Raw genomic sequence first — 23,719 nt, 5'->3', positions numbered from 1 at the left:
TATTTCATATAATCAAGCAACAATATTTCTCAAATGCTTACATTTTATTTATCAATCTATAGACTGAAAATAAAATAACTTTTACAAGCTTATTATATTATTAAGTTTGTTTTCTTGTTTTTGGTCTAGTTAAGTTTTAGTTGCTTTAGAAGTCTTTTCATTATACCTTAGCAACTAAATATAAATTAATAAAATTATGTATTTACTATTAAAATTATGCAAAAAAAAAAAAAAACACTTTTTTTCTGGTTTTTTACTTTAAAAAGTTTGTAATTTTAAAAAAAAATTTTTTAAACCTCTGTACAAGGAAATTTCTTGGCACTTTTTTTTTTGGATTAAAATGGTTGTGATTTTTTAAATATTTAAAAACATATTTTTTAAAATCATTTGTAAAATATTTACATTTTTTTTAAAGGAAAGTTTTGGCAAAATATTTGGACATGTCTTCCTCTACCTAGAAGAGAAAAGTTCAGCTCTCAGCTCTTCTGTTTTGGAGTTTAAATTCAAATGTATATCAGGGGAGACAAACTCCCCCTCAGGCTGCAGTTCAACATTGCCAGCAGTGTTGTGGGCAGCTTGTGTTTCCTCCCTTGTTGCTGGTGCACTGACTGGTCTGTGCTTGCCCCTGTGGTGTATCTGCTGTGGTGCTCCCAACACAACACTTACATTAGCACGGGTTTTGGATTTGATCAGCGTCTATTAGAAATAAAAACAGCAAAGGATGCTAGGAAAATAATGTATAGGGAGTGAGGGTTTATTCTGCAAGTATCATTCTCTAAAAGTTTAGGGACATAGTAAAAATAGCTTAAATATAAAATGCTTGTGTTTTATCTATTTACTGCTAAAATTTGTTTACAAGTTTGTATTTTTGTGTTGTTGTTTGTCTGTTCTGTTAGATGAGAGCATCTGCACTATGTGCAGAACTGTAAAATACATATGTATGTAGAGAGAATTGTTCTTTTTTCCCCCAAATGTAAAATACTAATTTATTTAAAGACAATAATCAATTTATTGATATATATTTATTTTAATTTTATAAGTTCAGAACAAATACTTTATTTTTTAAAAAACAGAAACATGTGTGATGTCTTTTTAGATGTGGGGACTGGCTTTATGTGATGATTACAATGTTGGATTAGGAATTTGCATTTCTGTTATATCAGGTGGTGTCAACGTAATGCTACCAGTAAAAAAAAACCTGTGATAAACATTTCTGGCCATCATACAAGTACCAGACACCACATTCTCTTTTTGTGTAGCAATGGCCATGTAAACAGCTCTACTTCCTCTGCCTCACAAAGTATCTGTCCTTGACAGAGAACATGCTCACTAACCTGCATGGTCTCTTTGGCTGTCTTCACCTGAAGCTGGGTCTGGTGGTCTGTGTGAGTTTTTTCATCAAACAGCTCGCCGCATTTCTGAACAAACAATCTCCTACAAACAATTCATTAATTATTTTAATTAATATGACAAACATTAGGAATAATTAAATTCATACGTTTTCTAAAGAATTAAAATAAATATATTCTAAAAGGTATAAATTTTAATTAAAAAATTAATTGCTAAAATAATAAAATGTACACATTTTTGAAAAAAAAAAATGTATTTTAAAAAGATATAAATTGTAGTTTAAAATTTAATTACTAAAAGCTCAACAATGGTAGCTTATCATGAAAGAGTGCAAAATTCTTAGCAGACCAGTATGAGAGTATGTGGATGCAAGATGTTAAAAAAAAACAGTTAAGTTTGAGGGTGTATGGCACAGAAATTTAAAACCAGAGAATGAAATATACATTTAAAACCATATAAGTTTGGCACAGTTAGTAAAAAAATCTGGAGATAAAAAGAAAGAATGTGTACAGTACTTGAGTTCTGTGTTTTGTGTCATCAGATCCTGCAGCTTGTGCCTGTACTTGTCGTCAACCAGCGCCACCTTCTCCTGGAACCTTTCTTCATACTCCATCAGCCTCACTTTCTGTTGTACATGGGGACATTCAGAGCACACAATTTTACATTGTTGTTTTACATTGGGACATTCAAAGTGAATTATTTGATACATGGGGACATTCAGAATGCACAATTTTACATTGTTGTTTTATTGTGGGGAAATTCAAAGTGAACAATTTTATATATGTTTTACATGGGGACATGTTCACAAATAATTTTTTAAAATAAAAAGACATTAAAAGTGCACACTTTTACACTTAAAAGATCAAATTTTTTTTGATATTTCTGCTTTATATTAGGACATTCAAAGTGCACAATTTTACATTTCTGTTTCATATTGGGATATTTTAAGTGCACAATTTCACATTTTTTTTAACAATGGAAAATTCAAAGTGTACAACTTTAAATTTCCTAACCACTGAGGTATATTTACTTGATTCCCTTCACGCTAAACTGATGTTGTGGGGGAGGGAGGCAAACAATCAAGATTTCACACTGAGTGACTCAATATTTAAATCCAAATAAAAAGCTTACAGATGGCCCCACCCCCACCAGTAAGATTGATAAAGCCAAAACTCACTGAGTCTGTCAGCAGTCTTGTTGTGCTGGCCAGTTGTAAACATGTTGTGTTGTAGCTCTCCTTCACACTCTCCAACTCTTGTTTTGTTTCCTGGTTTTCAGTTTTTTAAACAATGCAACTTTTTAACAATCAGTGTACAAATAAACAACCCTACTGCTGTTAGATATTTAGATTGTGATGTACATGTAACAGTAAATAAACTACTTACATGGCTTTCACTAAACTAAGGGGTCGTCCATAAACGGGGGAGGTAAAAATCGTCAAAAAAAGCGACACGTCGTTTATGGATGACCCATTAGAAAATGTGGAAACAATTTTAATCTATCTGTTAGACCAGTATAGTGTAGTCCAAACCAAACAAAAAAAACAGCCTCATAAATTTTGAAGAATGTTAAATTCTTTCCTTACCTCCAGCTCAACAGTGACTCTCTTCAGCTTTTCTATATCAGCAGCGGCATTTGAGAACCTTCTCAACAAGCTCTACAAATAAATAAATACATTACAAATTGTGGGATGGCGTGGTCAAATGGTGGAGCATCTGGATACTAGCCAAGAGGTCTCAAGTTTGAATCTTGGTTCGAACTGTAGGACCTTCCAGCTATGATAGGTACTTGACTTACATTGGGGAAAGTAAAGACGGCTGGGGAGAGTACTGACCATATTATCCTTTTGCTGAGGTTAAGAAACATGAACTCTACTGCCCAATGGATTGTTAGGGCTAAAGAGGAATCTCTAATTTACTTTTTTCATATTTCCATATTTATATTAACTTCTTGTTTTAAATGTTTTTCAACTTCTTGCTCATTTAAAAAATAGTATTATGCTTTTGAGAGTGAGCATTCTATGACCATTTTAAAAAAGTACCCAACAAAGTAAATAAAAATATAGAGACCTGCAACACAGTTATCTTTCCCCTCTAAAAAAGGGAAATAACCTGTCTTTACTTTTTTTTTACTAAGTTGAGAATCAAGATTTCCAAAAAGTTGCAAAATTACAAGTGGTATAGTTTATAACTCACATCTAATTCTCTTTTGTTTTCTTTCCTCAAGGCATCAATTGCTTGTTTATGCTCTTTTTCAACCTTGGCCCTTTCTTGATTTTTTTCATGAATTAGTTTTGTTCCTAAATAAATAGAAAAATAAATAAATATATACATGTTGATATAAATTATTTAGTAAGGTGAAAATTTGTATCTAGCTAAAACATCAGCAGATCTGCACAATATTGTATCCAGAGTTTTTTGTGTGCTGTGTTTGCATAAGGGTTAGGATAAGGATCAACATGTAAGTTAGGGTTACAGTAGTATTTAAAAAAAAAGCTTCAACACACCACACAAAAGATCTGATATTTCAAATAAAATTTAACAAGCAAATCAAATTTAAAACAATATCAAAATAAGAAATCACACTTTAACAGTTGATAACACATTTCACCAAGTGTTAAGTTTAAATTTTCTCAATTGTTGGTGTTAGATCACCTCACTTTCACTTATTCTTTGTGGTCCATGAGTAAAAAAGGACTACCGCCACACCTCTCCATCAGACTCAGTTTTGGGCATCTCTCTTTATTTGCATGTTAGTGTAAGATGATGAGTACAAAAAAGGCTGGACAAGGCATACAGGATACTAGAGATGGGAAACTTCCTTAACTTCATGATACATGTGAAAATTACATTAAGTAGTAAGATGGAAAACTACATGCGCATACAAACCACTCACTCATCTCATGCATGGCTTGCTGTTTCTCCGCAGCAAATTTCAGTCTCATTTCATCCTCCTTCTCTTTTAGCTTCTCACTGGTTTCAGAGTGGAGTGAACTTTTGTAGGAATCAAATGCACTTTGTAGGAATTCAATTTCTTTGGCCATTTTACCTGATTACAAAAGTTTTAAAAATATAATGTATTTTGTAGCAATTCAATTTCTTTGGCCATTTTACCTGATAAAAATATTTTAAGAATCCAATGCACTTTGTGGGAATTCAATTTATTTGGCCATTTTAATTTTCTGATAATTTTTTATGAACATTCTACTTACTAATTTGTTTCTCCAATATATTTTGTACTTCTTTATGCTCTTGTTCCAAAACTTGTTTTTGTTTGTTCATTTCTTCCTGGTGATCTGCTTCTAGGTCTCTATTGATGTAGACCATAACGAAAAATCACATGATAAACAACTGTTGTTCAAGTGTATGTGGGACAAGTGTTGGAATGGGTGGGGGGAATGAGTGGCAGTATGGGTGGCAGCAGCCAGTGACTTCCAGTTCTAAAGGCCAAAAATGTTGTCTAATAGCTTTAAACAAAATATAAATAGTCTTTGGGTGAGTAGTTAGAAGGACCAAGGGATAACTCTCAAGTTTAATACTCCTGGTACTGACAGATCTATACATATATTTCTAAAATAAATAAATATTTCTTTGAATTTTACATAGCTCCACTAGCTCAGTAAAAGATTAACATGATCACAAAGAATTACATGAGTGTCATATAAATTAAAACTAAGACCCCTATATTATTATTTAACACACAAAATTCCAAAAGCAAGGTATTACCTAAGAGTAAGTTTATAAAATTATAAACACCAGCTTACACAGAGAAGTAATTTAAAGACACATGACCAACCAATACAGAAACCATTTAAATTCTTCTTACTTGATATGTTCTTGGTGCTGGGAGTTCAGCTGCTCTACCTTATCCCTGTAGAACTCTTCAGCCTGAGAAGTTTAAAAGTTACACTAAATAAAATACAACTTTTTGAATTAAACACAATATTACATTATCAACCAAATATGAATATTTTAGATTGTAAGATTATATTCACAACAAATACAATTATTGGAGAATAAAAATTCAAAGAGCAGTTGTTTAAAACATTAAAAATCCTAAGAAAATAATCTTAAAAATATTAAGTCATATTTACGTTTTGTTTTGTCTGTTTGTGGTTTAACCTCTCCTCCTCCAGGTAGAGAGTCAGGTCTGAAATTTGTTGCTGGAGTTGGTTGATCAAGTTGTCTCTGGAAGAGTAGTAACAGCAAGGCAGTTAGAAGTGAGCATGTTTTCATCGCGACTAACAGAATAACACTGTTTCCTTATCAACAAAAGACTTATTTTTTGGGGGTACTGATACATATTTTAGTACCATCCATATACAAAGAGAGCAGACAATTAAATTCCTCCAACAATATAATAACACATGATTGTGGTACAGTTCTACGCTTGGGTAGGGAGACTAGCACATGAATGTGTTATCTATGTCGTCTACATAGAGACTCAAAAATTACACAGATCACCCTACCTATCTCCTATACTCGTATACCAAAGAGTGATGGAATATCACTCTACCAAGCCATTATGTCTTACACATATAGAACTATATTTTTGTAAAATATATGTATATAACTATAACAGACATACAATTAAAATATATTTAAAGAAATAATATTAAATTTTACCTTTCATCTCCTTGTGATGTATACCTGTTAGAATAAAAATAATTATAAAAATAAAATATAAGCTATTTTAAACTCTTTTTCAAAATATAATATAGATGAAGTCATGGAAATCAATAATGGCTTACCGTAGTTAAATTAAATTTTTTAAAATATTATTAATTTTTTTTTATTATGATACAGTTAAATAAAAGAATCTATGAAAACTGGCAATAGAAATGTGCATTTCATTTTTATTATTTTATACTACTTAATGACACGAAAGATTGTGCTGTTGTTAATCTTGTAATGGCCTATTCTGTTTCATAAACTCAGACCTGATAAAATTTCTTACGTGTTTTCTTCATGTACTGGGTCAAAGAATTCATCTTTGATGGTGATGTGGCATTTTGTTTTGCTCCTTGATAGGATATAACCAGGGCCAGTCTTAAAAGGAACTAGAGGGGACTGAAATAGAAAAAAAAACGTCTACATATATGTACACATAAAAAATGTAATTCCGCAAATGAAATTAAATGTTAACTGATCCATGCCACTTATACAAATAGATCTAGATCTACTAAATATTTAAGAGAAAGAGATTTTAAAAATAAAATAACTAAAGCAGTGTATGGCTGGGACAGATTTTTATTTTTAAAAATCCAATAACTGGAGTGAGTTGCCAGTTAAGAAAATGTCAAAACCAGAAAATAAAATAACTCTTCCAGTTAGTTTTAACAAATCAGTTAGGATATTACTTTATTAGAGGTAATATTTTGTAATAGTTTACTGAAGGCAACTTAACATATTTTTTGAAGGGTTAATTGAAGTGGTACAAAAGATAACACAGAAAATGGCATAGGCCTACTTCTAGAATTTTCTGCCAAGGGGGAGGCTTGTTTCTCTTCAAGGGCAGATGGCTCTCAAGGTTGTGTCTTCTGGTTGGCTCATGTTCCAGCTGGTGAACTCTGCTGCACCTACAATCACATGCATGTTGAGGGTAGAGTTGTTTGATAGTGCTATAAATAAATCACTGATAATAACTTATAACAGATCATCCATACATGAGAACATGCCATTTTAGCACACAATTTTTGTGACAATGTGGAGGGGGTGTGAGTTAATCAAGTATGTAGTCAATATTTTGCTTTAAAAAATAAATAAATTTTAAACTGATATTTTGAAGTTATTTTCACATTATTTGGCTTTAGTTTGAATATTATTTTAAAAAAAAATCAGCATAACTTATGTTTTACTGTTGTATCAGCTCAGTTTGATAATTTAATATTTAAGGACAAAAAAAAATGTTTTAAAAAAAGCAAAAGCTGCCATTCGGAAAGGGGGGGGGGCGGACGGGTAGGGAGGGGGGACGACTGTCAACCACTGTAATCTCATGATCTGTAACAATATCTACATGTGTGATGATGGGGAAGGGTGGGCTAAAATTATTAAAAGAAATATATCTTAATACACAATAATCCCCATATTTTCAAGAACCTGTCCTACCTCCCTAATATGGAAGGAGAAAAAAAGTAAAAATAAAATAGGAGCGGTGAACATACTCAGTCCTTCCCAGTATCACCGCCGCTGTTTTTGGCCGTGAGATTTTAGACTGCTGACCTGAGGTTTGTCTATAGCCAGCAGCTGTAGGACTTGACCTGTGGATTCAAATCACGACATCAATGTGTAACACAGTCACGCGTACAATATCAGTAGGTGGTAAAACGTTGGTTTAGTATAAATACACGAATGCCCTTGTCGTTTTGATATACGATACTAGAACGTTCGCATTTTCACTCCAAAAAAGGCGGGGGGGGGGGGGTGGCTAGAAATCAAGTGGTGGGGTGGGAGTAGAGATAATAGAGAATGTGGAATTTAAAAAAATATCCTAGACGGGGGGGGGGGGGGGGTAACAAAGTTTAAAAAAATATATTTTCTATTTAGATTTAATGTAGTCTATATTTCGTTCAGGGGGAGGGATGGGCAGTGGACATGCTCCGAGGAGACGCCCGAAAGAAACGCTGCGAGGGTTAGTTCAAGTAGACGGTGTCATTTTTATGGGTCAAGGTGAGTTAATATTTGAGACGATCGATATTGATATCGGCGTTGTTGTGGGCAAGTAAACCTTAATTAGGGTAGTTAAGATTCAGGTAGATCTTCTTCTTCCATCTAAATTGTAATGTTGGACAGGATTTCCTCCAACACAAAAAAGTATAACAAGACAACATTTTATGCGCGATTTAGGCCCTTGACTCCGATTTCAGCCTGCTTTTCATTCTTGATTTGCTTCCACAGCCTTTGTCCAATCAAGAACAAACTACAAGGCCGCAGTTGTTTGATTTTGGAGTTGTCTCTCCTAGATAGAGTGCTGTCCCCCAGCTATCGGACCTCATCTACCCGGGAGTTCGAACTCAGGACTTTACGGTTTAGTAGCTATAAAGTTTACCGGGCCGACCACGCCGACCCCTTTTCATGTGGATACTTGGGTTTAGTTGCGGGCACAGGACAAGAGAGGAAAAGGACAACCGAATCAATACACTTCATTCAAGTACATCACCACCACAGAAGGGGGGATGTGGGGACGTGTTGGAGGAAAGGAGGGGGGGGGTCTCTCTAAGCTACTGAGTCAAGGATTGATTGGGTGAGCCCGTAATGGAATAATCAAAGACCGGAAGCGGCCGAAAACTGCGGGAATTCCATTATTGGTGACGTCAATGTCCCTGTCATCGGAATTATTAATGACGTCCTACCTAAAAATAAACTAGTCGGAAATACTTGTTTATTATTGGTTGGCGTGTAACGTTCTATTGATCTCAGAGCGAGGCTAGAGGACAACAGATGGTGATTTAATGGATGGTCACGTGGCATTGTTTACAATTAGGCCTACACGATTTATGAATAATTTAAATCAAATGTAATTTGAGATCTGTATTTGTGACTGCGCGCGTGTGTGTGTGTGTGTGTATTACGTGTGTGTATGCAGTGCCAAACTCGATGTGCTTAGAAGGTGTGTGTGTGCAAGGGGGAGAGTGCTTACTCACTATTTTATTTTAAAATATATTTTTAAAGAGAAAAACCAACACATACGTTTACTTGTACAAAAATAAAAACAATAGAGGGAGAACATTGAAATAATAATGAAAGACACCATCGTGCCCATATAAAATACATATATCATTAATGGCTTTCGTTCATATTTATTTTTAAAGTCAACAACTTATAGCGCTATGGCTTTTAGGAAAACAATGTCATACATGATACAACGACTAAAAAGTTTGCCACGTGACTTACATTTGGTCACGTGATGTCAGGCCAGTGAAGACGTTCGACCGGCGTTATAGAATACAGTCCTTTAGTTTTGGTTTATGGTACACCACTGTTGTCATATATTTTTATTTTTCCAAAACCGGATTCTTAATTTATTTTCCCCATTACCACACAATACACAAATAATGGAAGAAATAAAAAAATAATATGAAGGTTATTCCGGAAGGGAAAATTTAGTTTTTAAAATGAAGAATTAAATTTCATCAAATGAACAACACTGTGTTAAAATATCTCCACGAGAAATAATTCCAGAGGTTGCTCTTCGATCCGTTCGAGCTACTGAATAAAATCAATACATTAATCTTGTACTGAACAGATATTTTGAGAAGCCAGATCGATGCCATTAGAAAGAAAAAAAAAATCAATAGAACTTGTCAGAGCAAAACGAGTAGGTAGTTGCTTCCCTTGTCGAGTTACCGTTCCTAAATTTGCCATCAAAAGTGTATTTGCATTGGTATAAATGATTTACAAGTATGCGATCAAATTTATAAACTTAACATATACCTTTTGTAAACATTGTTTAAACAATTGTGTACAAGTAAGTTTTTAAATTTAGAGTATATAAAATGTGTTTTGTTAATTCTTTTGGGGAAAGGGTTGAGGGTATTTCCAACAAATACAGATTTTATAGCTTAAGTGCGTTATTTAATGTACCCTATAATTAATCTTCACATTTTATAATTCAAAAATTATTTGGAGTCAGATGAAACTTTTTTTAAGCAGACGACAGTTGCACCCCGCTGTAGGAGATTTGTTTAGTCTCGGAGATCTACAGGAGGGATAACGGGTAAAAATTTAATACAAAGTTGTATTCGTTTCATAACACGGAAAATGGCGCCTAAAGCATGGGGGGGGGGGGGGGGGGGAAGCTAAAAAGTTTAATTTAATCTTGACATTCGGTAAACAAAGCCCCTCCTATGTGGGAAAGAAATAATCTCCTTAGATATGTAAAAAGGAAAAAATGAAGCTAAAATTAAAGGAAAAATAAGGGGTTGTTAAATAAATTAAAAGAAAAATACCTCAACGATTGTGAGGTGCCCCCCCCCCCCCCACCCACCCAATTCAAATAACACAGCATTACAACAGTAGCTAAGAGTACGACGAAAAAACTATTTGAGCTAAGATGTTGCGTTGACTCTTACGTTTTCCCGATGTAAAAAAAAACACACTACAACAAGTGCAGAACCAGCTACACTAGCTGCAGCAATACAAGCCCATGATACATCATATGTACTGTAACACACATACTAGCTGCAGCAATAGAACGCCATAATACATGCTATGTACTGCAACACACGTAGGCCTACTAGCTGCAGCAATACAAAACCATGATACATCCTATGTACTGCAACAAGCAATACATTCCAAACTAGACACGCACCATACGCCTCAATTGCCAGCTATAGAATACACGCCTCAATTGCCAGCTATAGAATACACGCCTCAATTGCCAGCTATAGAATACACGCCTCAATTGCCAGCTATAGAATACACGCCTCAATTGCCAGCTATAGAATACACGCCTCAACACAACTAGCTATAGAATACAAGCTCCGAGCATCTATCGAATAAACATACCACGCCACATCGTGGTATAATATAGAACAAACAACCCAGCTAGCTATAGAATACATGGTCCGAGCAGCTATAGAAATAAAACCCCATGCCCCACCCATATATAGAACAAACATTCCACACCCCACCAAGCTATTGAATGTGCGCCTCAATGAGCTATAGAACTCACTCATAACCAGCTATAGAACTCACTCATAACCAGCTATAGAACTCACTCATAACCAGCTATAGAACACACGCATAACCAGCTATAGAACACACGCATAACCAGCTATAGAACACACGCATAACCAGCTATAGAACACACGCATAACAGCTATAGAACACACGCATAACCAGCTATAGAACACACGCATAATCAGCTATAGAACACACGCATAATCAGCTATAGAACACACGCATAACCAGCTATAGAACACACGCATTAGCAGTTATAGAATAAACATCCCACGCCCCACCCAGATATAGAATAAACATCCCACGTCCCACCCAGATAAAAACTACACGTCCCACTCCCAAGCAAACATGACATGCCCATTGCGTGTCACATGACTACCGCGCTAAAGACAATGCAACTGCACGCTCTAATTGGACAATTTAATTACCACCAAGATCGATAATGTCGATTGCCTATACATATTTTTGTTTTAAAAAAAAAATCAATCAACATTTAACATGAGAACAATAACACAAGCAAGGTTTGGGATTGATCAATCTAAGCTTCAATCTTACACTACACCATACTTCAATACAATCACATTTTACTTGTTTTGAAACAATTAGATAATTTACTTGTTTATGTAAGTGTGGACTTCAATCCAAAATAATATATTTGAGCATATTTGCAATAACGTTTAGGACTCGTCCATAAAATTATACGATAAAGTTTAGCTGATTTTTTTTTATTTCTAAGGATTTAAAAATTATCTCCCCTTCCAGAAATTAAATCACGCTTAACTCCACTTACAAGAGCATAATGATTAAGTATATAATTATGTTGATTAGAAATAAATTTGCTTCATAAAAATACAAATAAATGCCACGTCACAGTATTGAACACCTCCCTCAGGGATCCCCGTAACCTTTGGTGCATGTTGTCATTTATGGACGACCATAGGAGTAGCGAGAGGGGGGTGGGGGGGTGGGGGGGGCGGGTACATATGTCCCCGGGCGCCGACCATAGGGGGCGCCAAAATGGGTTGGGAAAAAAAATTAAAAGCTCATTTTAGATGCAGTTTTGCATTATACATATACAAAATATATGGGGGGAGGGGGGGGGGGGCGCAAAATTAAAGGTTTGTCCCCGGGCGCCGAGAAGGGTCGCTACACCTCTGTGGACGACCCTACAAACTCTAGACTTATCAGGGAGGACATTGCCATTGTGTGTCATACACCGACATTATTAGGGACCATTTAAATTACTTCTTCTTTCCCTTAAACATTACCTACCCCCAGTGGCGTAGCGAGGTCGGGTGTCACCCGGTGCGGCCCTTAATGGTGTCACCCCCCAGAGGCGTAGCGACCCTTCCCGGGGACAAACTATCAAATTTTCGATTTGCACCCCCCCCTCAAACTTTCGATTTGCAACCCCCCCCCCTCAAATTTTTCTCTGTATATTTTGCTATTTTTTGCCTTGGTGTCACCCCCCTAAATGGTGCCACCCGGTGCGATCCGCACCCCCCCTCGCTACGCCTCTGCCTACCCCACACCCACATTCGCTTCCACTACCCCTCAAAGCAAAAAGAAAATACATTTTGAAGATAGATCGATAGTAGAAGCATAAGAAGAAGGTTCCCATCTGGAACATACACCGTCGGGTGGAATAATGAGTTAAATTATTTGTACAAACAGATTTGATGAGGTAAGCAGAACAGAAATTGCAGTCTCTTCATTAAATTCGTAAAAAAAAAGTTCTTGTTAATTTCGATGAAAGGGAGTTAACTGCAATATCTTTTGTTAGAGAAAACGCTGGATTCAGTTATTTCCCTTTTTAAAAAATAAAACTTAAACCCAAATAATAATATTTTCACATGGTTTTGATTCCACTGTATGTTATGCTTAATGCTTTCTCTGTAGTGGATGGAAATTTGCAATCACAATTTCACCCAATTTTATCAAACCAATTTTGTTTTAAACACAAGCCAAAAGCTAATGACATTGCTATTTGACATAAACATTGAAATATATTTATATATAGATGCAGAGATATTTTATTAATTTTAGTATATTTATGAAAGCTTATTATTATAAAAGCTTATAATTTATTTATTTTTAGTTACAATTATAATCTTGTCCCAATAAGTCAAGTAAAAATAATATAATGATTTTTATGTGCAGTAACATATTTTTTAACTAGAATTCACAGTCAAGCAGAACTGGGTTTTTAAGGTAAAGTTCCATTTCAAACCTGGGGCAAGTGAAGTAGAGTTCACCTATTTCTGTGACCTAAACATTTAAAGGGATAGTGTGATTGACACTAAAAGCAAGGATATTAAAAGTGAAAAAAAAAAAGAGAGGTGGTTTTCTACCAATATTTATGCTCTAATGTTGATTGCCAGGTTGTAAAAAAGTTGTTTATTTTAAATAAAAGTATCTGAAATGTTTGAAATACACAGGAAATAATAACATTTTTTAGTTGGTCAGTCATAAATGAAGGTAGAGTAATTAATGTAGAGGTGGAAAGGCTATTATTGAGCATGAAAAATCAAGACTTTTTAAAATACATAGTGGTACTTTGTGCATAGGACAATAAAAAGCAACATGATGATTGGTGTAACAGAAAATTAAAAAAACTTTTAAAACAAAAAGACTGTGTTTGTTTTAATGAATTTTCTTTTAAATTTTGAATCAGACCCTGCAATATTTAAAACTATTTATCACACTAGAAAGAATATTTTTACCATTACTTTTCATATAAGTGCATGGCACAAATTCAATTTGCATATGTTATGTTAATAAAAATACCATATTTATAAACTATGATACATACTTTGGTCTATGGCCTCTCATGCCATTGGTGCTGTAGATACTGGACTTAGCAGAGGTAGATCTGGCAGAATAGGTTTGGTCACTATGGTCTAGACCAGACATTTCATAAAGATTTATTTCACTGGGCATGATAGTCAGGCTGAAAGAATAAATTTATTTTCAAATGTATACACAAATATTGAATAATAATTAATATACTGCAGTATTTTTATAGGCCATCATATTTTTTTTTAATGTTCAATTGTGTAGATTTCTCTTTATCTACCATTGTAGCCTTACTTTATTTCTGGGATTGATTCTGTCGAGCCATGTTATAGAATTAATTATTAGTTATCCTTTTGTTCTTTGAACCTGGCACCCCATGGGGCAGATGAAGTACAATTCACTTGTTTGTGGGATCTCACTATATGAAGGGATAGTGTGGTCAGCACTATATGCTCATCCCCTTGACTTTCCCAACATGCATCAGAGCTAGCTGGACTCAGCGACTCTAGCCTGGAGAATCAAACTCCAGACTTTTGGGTTAGCAATTGCGCACTATACAATAAATATTGGTTAAATTGCTGCTGGATGTAGTACTGATTAGCTACTCCACTTATACTGACTTATAGGCTACATAATAATGTCTGAGTAATCTAACTTCAATGTTATTTGATTTTTGGAGAATTGTGTTATAACTTTTAATATCAACTTTCATTTGAACAAATTTAAAGTATTCAAGCTATAAATTTTAAAAAGAGGAAATCCCTCAACAGAATCTAGATCTTCGACTAGCCTAGTAGCTAAGCTACAAAACTGTTAAGCTTGTATTAAATGAATGAACAAACTTTTTACTAGCCTATTTACTTTAAGTACTTAACTGTCTACCTAAGACATTTTTATTTGAGTTAACACTATTACAGTGCTATTACTACTATTAGTCTTGGTATATTAACAGTAATATTTTTATTAGATCTAGTATTAAAGTATAATAATCTAGTTTTTTTAGGTATCTAGTAGTTAGTGGTAGTATTAGTAGTCCTTTAGTAACTAACTAGACTTAGGTTAATCACTAGGGCTTAGACTAATGACTACTGTATTTTTAGTATTAGAGCAGTGGTTCTTAACCTGGGTTCAGTCAAACGCCAAGGGCCAAAGGTTTGATTAATCAGTCTCAGTGGTTCAGCGGAGATCAAGACACACACACACCTGACTCACATGATTAAGATCAGATTTTTTCACTCCGGATGACAGAGCTATTAAGAAAGTTCTGTAGACGCAGAAATGAAACTGATGGGGTTCGATACCTCCAAAAAAAGTTAAGAACCACTAATATTACTATACTATATAAGTAGCCCAAATAACTTAATATTAATTATTATAAGTCTTCTCTTATCTAAATCCTCATCACTCCTTGTGGAGTATAGGGCAGCAACAAATCTCCACCATTCCACTCTGTCCTGGGCGAGCCACTTTAGTTCATGCCAGGTCTTGCCAGTAGCCTGCACTTCTTCTTCCATCTCTCTCCTCCATGTTCCCAGTGGTCTTCCTCTCTTTCTCTTTCCAGGTGGGTTCCACTTCAGCGCCTTGTTGGGGAGTCTTCTTTTGCTCATGCGTAGGACATGACCCAGCCATCTATCCATCTTCTCATTCGAACTTCTGAAACAATGTTGTTTAATCCTTCTTCTGAGTCAGCTCTCTCCTTTCTTGTTTAGTTTCCATGACTCTGCAGCATAGAGGAGAAGGTACATTAGACTTGTAGATCCTTATTTTAGTTCTCTGCTGCAGTGAGGATGATTTCCAGATCTTAGCGAGTCTGTTGAAAGCTTGTGCTGCCATTGCTATTCTGGTGGCCATTTTTTTCTCCATGCTGCCATTTGCTGATATATAGCTGCCAAGGTACTTAAAGTCTTCGACCTCTTCTAGCTCTACTCCATTCGCAAAGGTCTTGAGAGCACTTTTGGTTTTTATTTTCATTAGCATGGTTTTTCCGGAGTTTATCTTTAGCCCAACGCTTTAATTATTATAAGTAGATGACCCTATTAGTTTAGTATAATGCTAATTAATTAATAATTAGGCCTAATTAATTAATAAAATAATTATTTGATTAGCCTACTCAGTACTCACTGACTAGTCTGACTAGTGACTAGGCCTACTCACTCAAACATTGAAACATATAGTTGATCTTTAGGCCTAATTTAAAGGTAAACATATTATTATTAAATAAATTACTCTGTTTATGTACCCAATATGCAGCCCAAGTATTAATAATTAATCCCACAGCTTATACACCTCAACAATAACATGACAAATTATTTTACTTTAATGGCAGCCATATTGTTTCCAATGACAATAATCTTCCGAAAAAGTAATAATATAAAAAGTATGATCTACTAGATATAGTTATTTTAAACGGAAGTAGATCTATTTATAATATTAAAAATTAATTAAGAACATCAGAATATGATAATGATAGTATTAGTATCAACGCTGACAGCACACCACTTGACCATTTTAGTCTATTAAATTATTAAAAAAAAAACATAGTCTATCAATACATTGATACTGTCATCCTTGATAAAAGAAAAAAGCTATTAAATAGTACACGCATCTTTTAAATATACCTCACGGTTTGGTGTTTAGACGTCCCTAACCCACGGAAAATGTAAAAAGCATGAATTTTGGCGCTAAATTCCTGAAGTTGACTCCCGATATCGGCTCACTTTTCAAGACAAGTTACGGGGCTGTTCGTTTCTTTGGGAAAATGCCAAGCGAAATCACACTTGACTTTGCAAAGCTGACAAGTAATGCAACAACACCAACCAAAGGCTCGTCCTTGGCTGCTGGTTATGATTTATACAGGCAAGGAATATTATAATGTCGAAAATTAAAGTTCAAAATTTGTATTGCAGTTGCAGCATTATTGAATTGCATTAATTCATAATTTGTGAATTCGACAGTACCACTGCTGTCACTGAAAATATTTGCTTTAAAACACTATCAGTAAGTTGTTAAGGACGATAACGCCCCCCCCATCCTTTCCCCCAACCCCTACCCCCCCCTTCCGTGAAAGTAGCCTCCTCTTAGCTACCTCCCCTAAGTTTAAAATCGTTTCAAACTAAAGTATCTGCTCCTAATAGCCGTCACTAAACCCGGCTCTACGGTTATAAAGTTAACATTTAGCGTGAACCACAGCTCACCTGACTTCCTAGATAGGGACTACGATATCCGTCAAATTTCGGCCCGGAAACTGCGCGACCGCCGCCATACTAAACTTGATTCTGGTTTCCGTCCGCCAAAACATAGCTCACTATATAAAGCCAGATTCTCATTTCAAAATCCTTTAATTCATTCCATTTGTCATAAATACTGATGAAGGAATAATTAAGTTTTCTATTGAGCAAGCTTTTTCTCGTCGCCATCGACGTATCTTTGAGTAATCTACAGTTCTTGGACAGGTATGTAGAAATATTTAATTTATTAAATAACTAAGCTTGATAGTCATTTTTTTTTTAAAGATACACCTAGATTTATCATTTAAGTTTATTCTGAAGTCTTGTTTTTTAAATTTGAACCATCCCTTGAATTAGATAATGCCTCACGAAGTGCCGATGGTGTTAAAATTTCAGCCGACACTCGGCAATGTCGGTAGTTACCTATTATCGATAATGGCCGACTCGGCTGTGAATAAGAGATACTTTTTATGTATCTGTTGAAATCTTAACCAATCTTAACCTATTTAAAGCATCTGCATCTGATATTTATATTTTAAGATTATTTAATCATTATATTTTATTAAAAAGACATTATTTTATTTCTTACTACTGTGTTATTTTAGAAAATGTACTAAGTCTAAGCAATAGTAATAGCTGGACTAGCACTGAAATAGAAATCGTTTTCTTAATTAAAACAATAGAAAATAATCTTGGTTTGTAGAAGTTGAAAATATAATATGAATGAAAGCTTTTTATTTTCTTTCATCAGTAATGCAAATGGAGAGGCCTTCCAAAACCCTTCATGATTTGGAGCTTCTTGTTAATTCGCACAAGAACAACAAGTTTACTAATGGATTTGTGTACCACATTTTTGTGAATAACAAAAAAAATGTAAAGAAGACAGCAACATATCTTCTGGAATTAGGTGGTCATCCAGATTGTAAAGCTTCATCTTTACAACTTGTTTTAAGTCGTTTGAATGCCAGAGTTACTTCGCTGAAGATCCATATTACTAGGAACTGGGCAAATATTGAATGCTTGCTGAATACTGATTTCCACTTCCCTGTAAAGCAGCCACTTAGCACTGTACAGCCAAAGATGCCACCTCCCATTTCACCTTTAAAAACGAGGACAAGTAAGGAATGTTTTTCTTGTGACCAAAAGCAGCAGTGCAACAGAGAATTGTTTAAGGAGAACCTGAAGTTAAGACTGTCCTATAGTGCTGAAAAGAAAGAGAAGTTCCAGATAAAAAAAACGTATCAAGTAAATCGGGTTAAGCAGCAGCTGGAAAGAAAAGGACTGCGAATTGGCAAATTTCAGTCCAAAGTAAAGACACTGCAGGACAAAATTGCTTCGTTGTCCAACTCTCTAAAAAGGGCACATCTTAAGTGCAGCATACTTTCAAAACAAAAGAAAAAGTGCCACAGCCAGCTAAATGCTCTACAGTTGAAAGTAACTGAGCTGGAAAAGAAGTTAATTTCTAACGATGCTGCCTTGCTACATGACATACCACATGTTGAAAATTATGATGCTCAAACTATTGTCACCAAAGTCAATAAAAAGCAATTCAATTCTTCAATCAGAATGGTAATTTACCGCTGCCTTGAACTAAATGTGCCTGTTGAGGCGATATCAAAGGTAATTGCGTTCTGCACTGATCTCTGCAATGCACAAGTTGACCTGCCATCAGTGTCTACAATTGCACAGATGTGTCGTGAAATGGCAGTTTTGGCTGAGCTTCAAGTTTCTGAGGCCATTGTTGATTCGGATGTTGTAACCATAGCGTTTGATGCAACAACTATATCCGGTAAACACATAAATGAAGTTCATTTTGGAACGCCTGAAAATGTTTTCACCGCAAACATTACGGAACTGGCAGGAGGCAGAGCTGAGGACTATGCTGGTCATGTACTTAACACAATTGAGGACTTGGCAACAACGTACTCTTCCTTTTGTGAAGTTGATAAGGAGGAAACAAAACTTCAAATGTGTGGAAAGGTTTCATCCACGTTGACAGATAGGGCCTCAGCCAACCACGCTGCAGTACTACTGCTGAATGAAAAACTTCAGACAAACTTACTTGAACTGAATTGTCACTTACACCCTCTTGATGGCATAGCCAATGAAGTAAGGAAGACTTTTCAAAAATTTAATTCCCTTATTCCCAGTGACACATTTGGTTCAGACTGTCGAGCTGCTAACTTGCTGTATGGAATATCTAAGCTGAGGTAAGTTTTTTTCCATCGCTGTTGTTTGATTTTTATTTTGCATTGGTATGACTTTTCAATAGCTCTTGTCTTTCCTATTAGGTACAAAGCAAAGGGAGATCCTACAGGATTCAAGGCTTTTCTCAGGCAGCATTCCTTGGCATGTGGTATTTTCCCTAGATATGTTGGTAATAGGTTGCACGTGATGTTCTGCCTGGCTGGTATTGTATACAGACACAGGCATCTTCTGGTGCTATATTTAGAAAAATATTGCAGCAACATATCATTAAGAGCTGCACTACTAAAGGACTTAAAAAATGACATTATTATTTCCCAGTTGCAGGCACTTGGACTTTGGGGGAAATACCTAACCGGGGCTTGGATGTCAGTCTTCTATGCCAAAGAATCAAAACGGAATCATTTTGACATGGTAATAATTTTGAGTTTTTAAAAATAAATACTGGTGACTTCTTGTAATGAGTTATACTTTGTTCAAATGTATATTTTTTCTTTCAGGTTGAATATCAAAAGGTGGCGATGAAATTCATTGCTAGAGTAATTGCTGAGCCAGAATACCTTTTGATTGGATGTGAGGATGCCTTTGGACGCCCCTTAATTGCGGATGAAACTTTGTCATCTCTGCTGATTGTAGATGACACCAACCTCAAGGCCTTTAGTACTGCCACTAAAGCCATGGCCACAGCCACCCAAACTGTCCTCAGCCGTCAGCTTTCCCGCTACCTGGAGGGTGATTTAGCTGCACCTACTGAGGCCATGTTAGCTGCAGCAGCCAGTGCCCCCGTACACAACATCTGGGCTGAGAGGGCCCTTGGTGTTGTTGATTCATTGTCGCGCAGGGCCCCAAATTCAGAGATAACTTTTTTAGATGCAAAAACTAAAGTAAAGCTGAACAAATCGTTGGACTGGCTGTCATCCAAGCCTGCAGCAGTTCAACAACAAATAATCCAATTTTGTATTAAGAGGGGTGCAGTTTGTAGAAAGTTAGGAAAGGATAGGAGGATAGAGAAAGAAAGGGAGCTGCAGCGACGGCTGATGGAAAAAAGCCAGAAAAGAGACATGGGAAACCGAAACAAAATTGCTAAAGCTATTAAACAGCTATTGATCGAGAAGGAGCTTTTCACTGTTATTAATGACCCTGTATTTGCCAATGTTAGTAGTTTTCAAAGAAAAAAATTGTCAATTTTTTTGTCAGATAGGGTAGAGGGGGCGAGGATTGAGCATAAGTGGAATGTGAATGGAGAGGATGTTATTTTTAGTGGTAGGTTTATTTTAAAGTTAAAGAAAAAATCAGCTGTAGATTCATTTAGAGTAGCTTATTGGAAAGAAAATGAAACAGAGGATGATGCTGAAGATGTGTGCGTCTCGTTTGACAGTATTTTAGCTGATGTTGTTTTAGGTGACTTGTTATTTTGCTAGTCTTGTAATTACTATGTAATTATATTATTTATATTAAATTTAATTTTTATCAACAGTGTTTACCTGTCTGGTATTTTATTTACACCAATTCCATTTAACTAGTATTTTATTTGTGTAATCTGGATTTTTTGTGTGATAAAAGAACCTTTGCGCTGGGGTGGGGGATTTAGATTAAATTGTATATTAAGCTCAAAGGTGTGAGGTTCCATACTATTACACCTAGCAGATGTTAGAATTTGGACATGATAATAATATAATATTTAGAACCACCATATACTTTAAAAAAAAAAAAAAAATTTTTTTTTAGAATTAGGGGGTGGTATCCCCTCTAGACACATATTTCATCACACCCTTTACATTTTAAAAAAATGTTAGGTTTAAGTACTTCAAAACACATTTATCTTGAAACTCTGAAAATTTGAATACAAAATTCCATGTAATAAAGATTTGGCATTGATTTATACACATTACACACAAAATTTGCCCGCAAAAATTACCGTTAAATCCTATAGTAACTTTTTATTCAGTAAAAAAATCATAACTTTTGAATGGAATGTCCTATTTTGAAAAAGTAAACTGTTTTGTCTTAATTGTATGTAGTTCTATGTGATGATATGTTTTTTTACTTAAATAAATCATTTTGAAATTTATCTCAAAGTCCCTATCCTAGAGAGGAAGAGAGGGGATTGCAAGGTGCGCTTACATTACAGCTTGTTTTCTAAGGTCTCCAAGAAGAGAATTATATATAGATAGATCTAGATAGATTCTATACTAGTTGTGTTGTCTTAGTAAGTCATAGTTGAAATTAGCCAGAAATGACAGTGCAATGTTACACCTGTGTTTTGGACTCGGGTAGATCTAATAAATCTAGATTAGATCTAGATTATCTAGATCTATGTGTGGTGAAATATCAGTAATACCAGTAATAAAAAACCTAAAGTAAACAGGGCCTAGATCTATATACTACTATATTACATCCTAGTAAATTATATAGATCTAGTATTGAGAATACTCTACTAGAGGCCTACCACCTATGTAATGGTATGTATATCTAGGCCTATATCTATCCAATCTATAGATAACTACTATTATGCTTATTTATCTTATTTAATATCTTGAGCTATAGGCCTATACAGCACACTATATAGAAATCTAGGCTATAGTTCTTTTAAATCAGTGTTTCTTTCAGGTTAGGGGGGGGGGGGCACTACTTCCTGGAAGATTGCAAATTATTAATTGAAATAGATAGCCTAGATCTAGATATAAAATATGATCAAAATATTACATTAGAAATCTATAGGGAAAATGTAAAACCCGAAAACTTAGAGGACAGGGGACTACCCATTTTGTCTCTCCCTCTCCTTCCTAGATAGTAGACATTGTTTATGAGGTAGTATTGAATGACATTCTACAATTAATTAAGGTATAAGTCTAAGCCCTAAGCCTATATGAACATGATCAATAAAGTGGATATTTTTAAATACAAGGCCAAATGGTTAATGGAAGTCATCAACTTAAGAAAAAACAGCTTACTAGTAGTAGATATTTAGACAAACAGTCTAGTGCTACAACAATTCTCTTCCACTTCAAGATCTGTAGATCAGCAGTCCAAGATAATGTCATTGTGCCCAAATAGGTTGATATAGTGTAGTTATAATTGTGTATAGATCTAATATATGCTAATAAGATACAGTTTTTATAGAGACACTGCTTATAATTTAATTTCATTACATTGTTTGAAATGTCTTAAGACCTTTTTTAAGTTCAATATTTTACTTCTGTAGTGTTTTGCAGATTCCATCACAATTAATTTAACTAAGTTCTACCCTGCATCAATCCCTTTTCAGTGGTCTCTGTTTTAGTACTGTGCATGGCCAAACATTGTTTGATCAGCATAACAATATGTGCTTTTATATTAATTTACTTCTTCTCCACAGTGCCTATGACTACACAGTCCCTGCTCGTGGAAAGGAAATTGTAAAGACAGATATTCAGATTGCTCTGCCAGAAGGCTGTTACGGCAGGGTCGCACCTCGATCTGGTCTAGCTGCAAAAAACTTTATTGATGTGGGCGCAGGTGTAATAGATCAAGATTATAGAGGGAACGTTGGTGTAGTGTTGTTCAATTTTTCGGATACAGATTTCATTGTGAAGAAAGGTGACAGAGTTGCGCAGCTTATTTGTGAAAAGATTTACATGCCAGTCTTGCGGGAGCTTCCTACACTCGACAACACAGACAGAGGAAGTGGTGGTTTCGGATCTACTGGAAAAAATTGAAATTTGATTGATGTACTTTAAAACCTTTTGATATTGTGTAATAAATTTGTTCATTATATTATTCTATTACAGTTCCTTGTTTGGTATCAGTGTTGTTATTCTTTGTAATATTGGTCAAAATAAGCTTTATTATTAGTGGTTGGGGAGGGGTCGGTGTTGTCAAGTCGCTAAAGCTCATGGTTGCTAATCCGAAAAGTCTCGAGTTTGAACCCTTGGGCAGATGAGGCTCGATAGCTGGGGACAGCCACTCTTCTAGGAGAGAACTCTAAATCAAACAACTGCTAGCTTGAAGTTTGTTCTTGGTTGGACAAAGGTGAAGCAAATCCAAAAAGAAAAGCAGGCTGAAATCTGAGTCAATGGCGCATAACCATTTGACACATACTTAATTGTGTTGGTCGGGATCCCTTCCAACAAAAATTAAGAAAGAAGTGGTTGGGGATTACAAAATTTGTACCATTTGTGACAAATGGCACTGTTGAATATCTGTGTCAGTTGTTAGAAAAGTTCAGCTGTGTTTTGTTTGGCTTCACTATGTTGTGGCACAGTTTAAACTTTTTACAAGCTTTTATTAAGTTTACAATGCCTGTTTGCTGGCAAATCTTTTGACTCCATTTTGATTTACTTCTAATGCAGCCAATTTTTTCAAGCTTTCCAGATACGTTCCACTTTGATGACAAGTCTATTTGTAAATTAAATTTTTGATGACCAATTAAAATTCCAATTAAACGGTTTTGAAGCTGGGGGGGGGGGGAGGACAACTCAA

At 35.2% G+C, this 23,719-nt stretch overlaps 3 protein-coding genes across 3 annotated transcripts; 2 read left to right on the top strand and 1 right to left on the bottom strand.

The window, feature by feature from the left end:
* Nucleotides 1-256: 256 nt before the first annotated feature.
* Nucleotides 257-15,056, bottom strand: LOC131933193 (uncharacterized). The gene is made up of 16 exons (XM_059289990.1): nucleotides 15,039-15,056; nucleotides 13,843-13,980; nucleotides 7,514-7,609; nucleotides 6,820-6,928; nucleotides 6,307-6,419; nucleotides 5,976-5,999; nucleotides 5,444-5,537; nucleotides 5,176-5,237; nucleotides 4,562-4,659; nucleotides 4,246-4,398; nucleotides 3,546-3,649; nucleotides 2,936-3,007; nucleotides 2,528-2,617; nucleotides 1,866-1,975; nucleotides 1,335-1,434; nucleotides 257-696 (listed from the first exon to the last, which is right to left on the bottom strand). The coding sequence occupies exons 2-16, from the start codon at nucleotides 13,968-13,970 to the stop codon at nucleotides 451-453; spliced, it is 1,599 nt and encodes a 532-aa protein (XP_059145973.1). The 5' UTR covers nucleotides 13,971-13,980; nucleotides 15,039-15,056; the 3' UTR covers nucleotides 257-450.
* Nucleotides 15,057-16,453: 1,397 nt separating this feature from the next.
* On the top strand, nucleotides 16,454-23,020 carry LOC131933194 (deoxyuridine 5'-triphosphate nucleotidohydrolase). The gene is made up of 2 exons (XM_059289991.1): nucleotides 16,454-16,682; nucleotides 22,617-23,020. Exons 1-2 carry the CDS (start codon nucleotides 16,495-16,497, stop codon nucleotides 22,954-22,956), a joined length of 528 nt encoding a protein of 175 aa, XP_059145974.1. The 5' UTR covers nucleotides 16,454-16,494; the 3' UTR covers nucleotides 22,957-23,020.
* LOC131933192 (uncharacterized) lies at nucleotides 18,507-20,739 on the top strand. Its single transcript, XM_059289989.1, has 3 exons — nucleotides 18,507-19,263; nucleotides 19,345-19,672; nucleotides 19,759-20,739. Exons 1-3 carry the CDS (start codon nucleotides 18,620-18,622, stop codon nucleotides 20,677-20,679), a joined length of 1,893 nt encoding a protein of 630 aa, XP_059145972.1. The 5' UTR covers nucleotides 18,507-18,619; the 3' UTR covers nucleotides 20,680-20,739.
* Nucleotides 23,021-23,719: the final 699 nt, after the last annotated feature.

This window comes from Physella acuta, unplaced genomic scaffold, assembly GCF_028476545.2.
Source record: "Physella acuta isolate Inbredline_101_S28 unplaced genomic scaffold, ASM2847654v3 ptg002394l, whole genome shotgun sequence".
Classification (NCBI taxonomy): Eukaryota; Metazoa; Mollusca; class Gastropoda; family Physidae; genus Physella; species Physella acuta.
This window is presented reverse-complemented; position numbering and strand designations above follow the sequence as displayed.

What these genes read in the sequence shown, in the direction of transcription:
- LOC131933192 (XM_059289989.1), top strand. Translation starts at nt 18,620, where the DNA reads ATGGTAATTTACCGCTGCCTTGAACTAAATGTGCCTGTTGAGGCGATA. An exon ending in TATGGAATATCTAAGCTGAG is followed by an intron (nt 19,264 to 19,344) that starts GTAAGTTTTTTT and finishes CTTTCCTATTAG; the next exon opens with GTACAAAGCAAAGGGAGATC. An exon ending in AACGGAATCATTTTGACATG is followed by an intron (nt 19,673 to 19,758) that starts GTAATAATTTTG and finishes TTTTTCTTTCAG; the next exon opens with GTTGAATATCAAAAGGTGGC.
- LOC131933193 (XM_059289990.1), bottom strand. Translation starts at nt 13,970, where the DNA reads ATGCCCAGTGAAATAAATCTTTATGAAATGTCTGGTCTAGACCATAGT. An exon ending in GTGATACTGGGAAGGACTGA is followed by an intron (nt 6,929 to 7,513) that starts GTATGTTCACCG and finishes ATGTGATTGTAG; the next exon opens with GTGCAGCAGAGTTCACCAGC. An exon ending in TATATTGGAGAAACAAATTA is followed by an intron (nt 4,399 to 4,561) that starts GTAAGTAGAATG and finishes TTTTGTAATCAG; the next exon opens with GTAAAATGGCCAAAGAAATT.
- LOC131933194 (XM_059289991.1), top strand. Translation starts at nt 16,495, where the DNA reads ATGAATTTTGGCGCTAAATTCCTGAAGTTGACTCCCGATATCGGCTCA. An exon ending in GCTGGTTATGATTTATACAG is followed by an intron (nt 16,683 to 22,616) that starts GCAAGGAATATT and finishes TCTTCTCCACAG; the next exon opens with TGCCTATGACTACACAGTCC.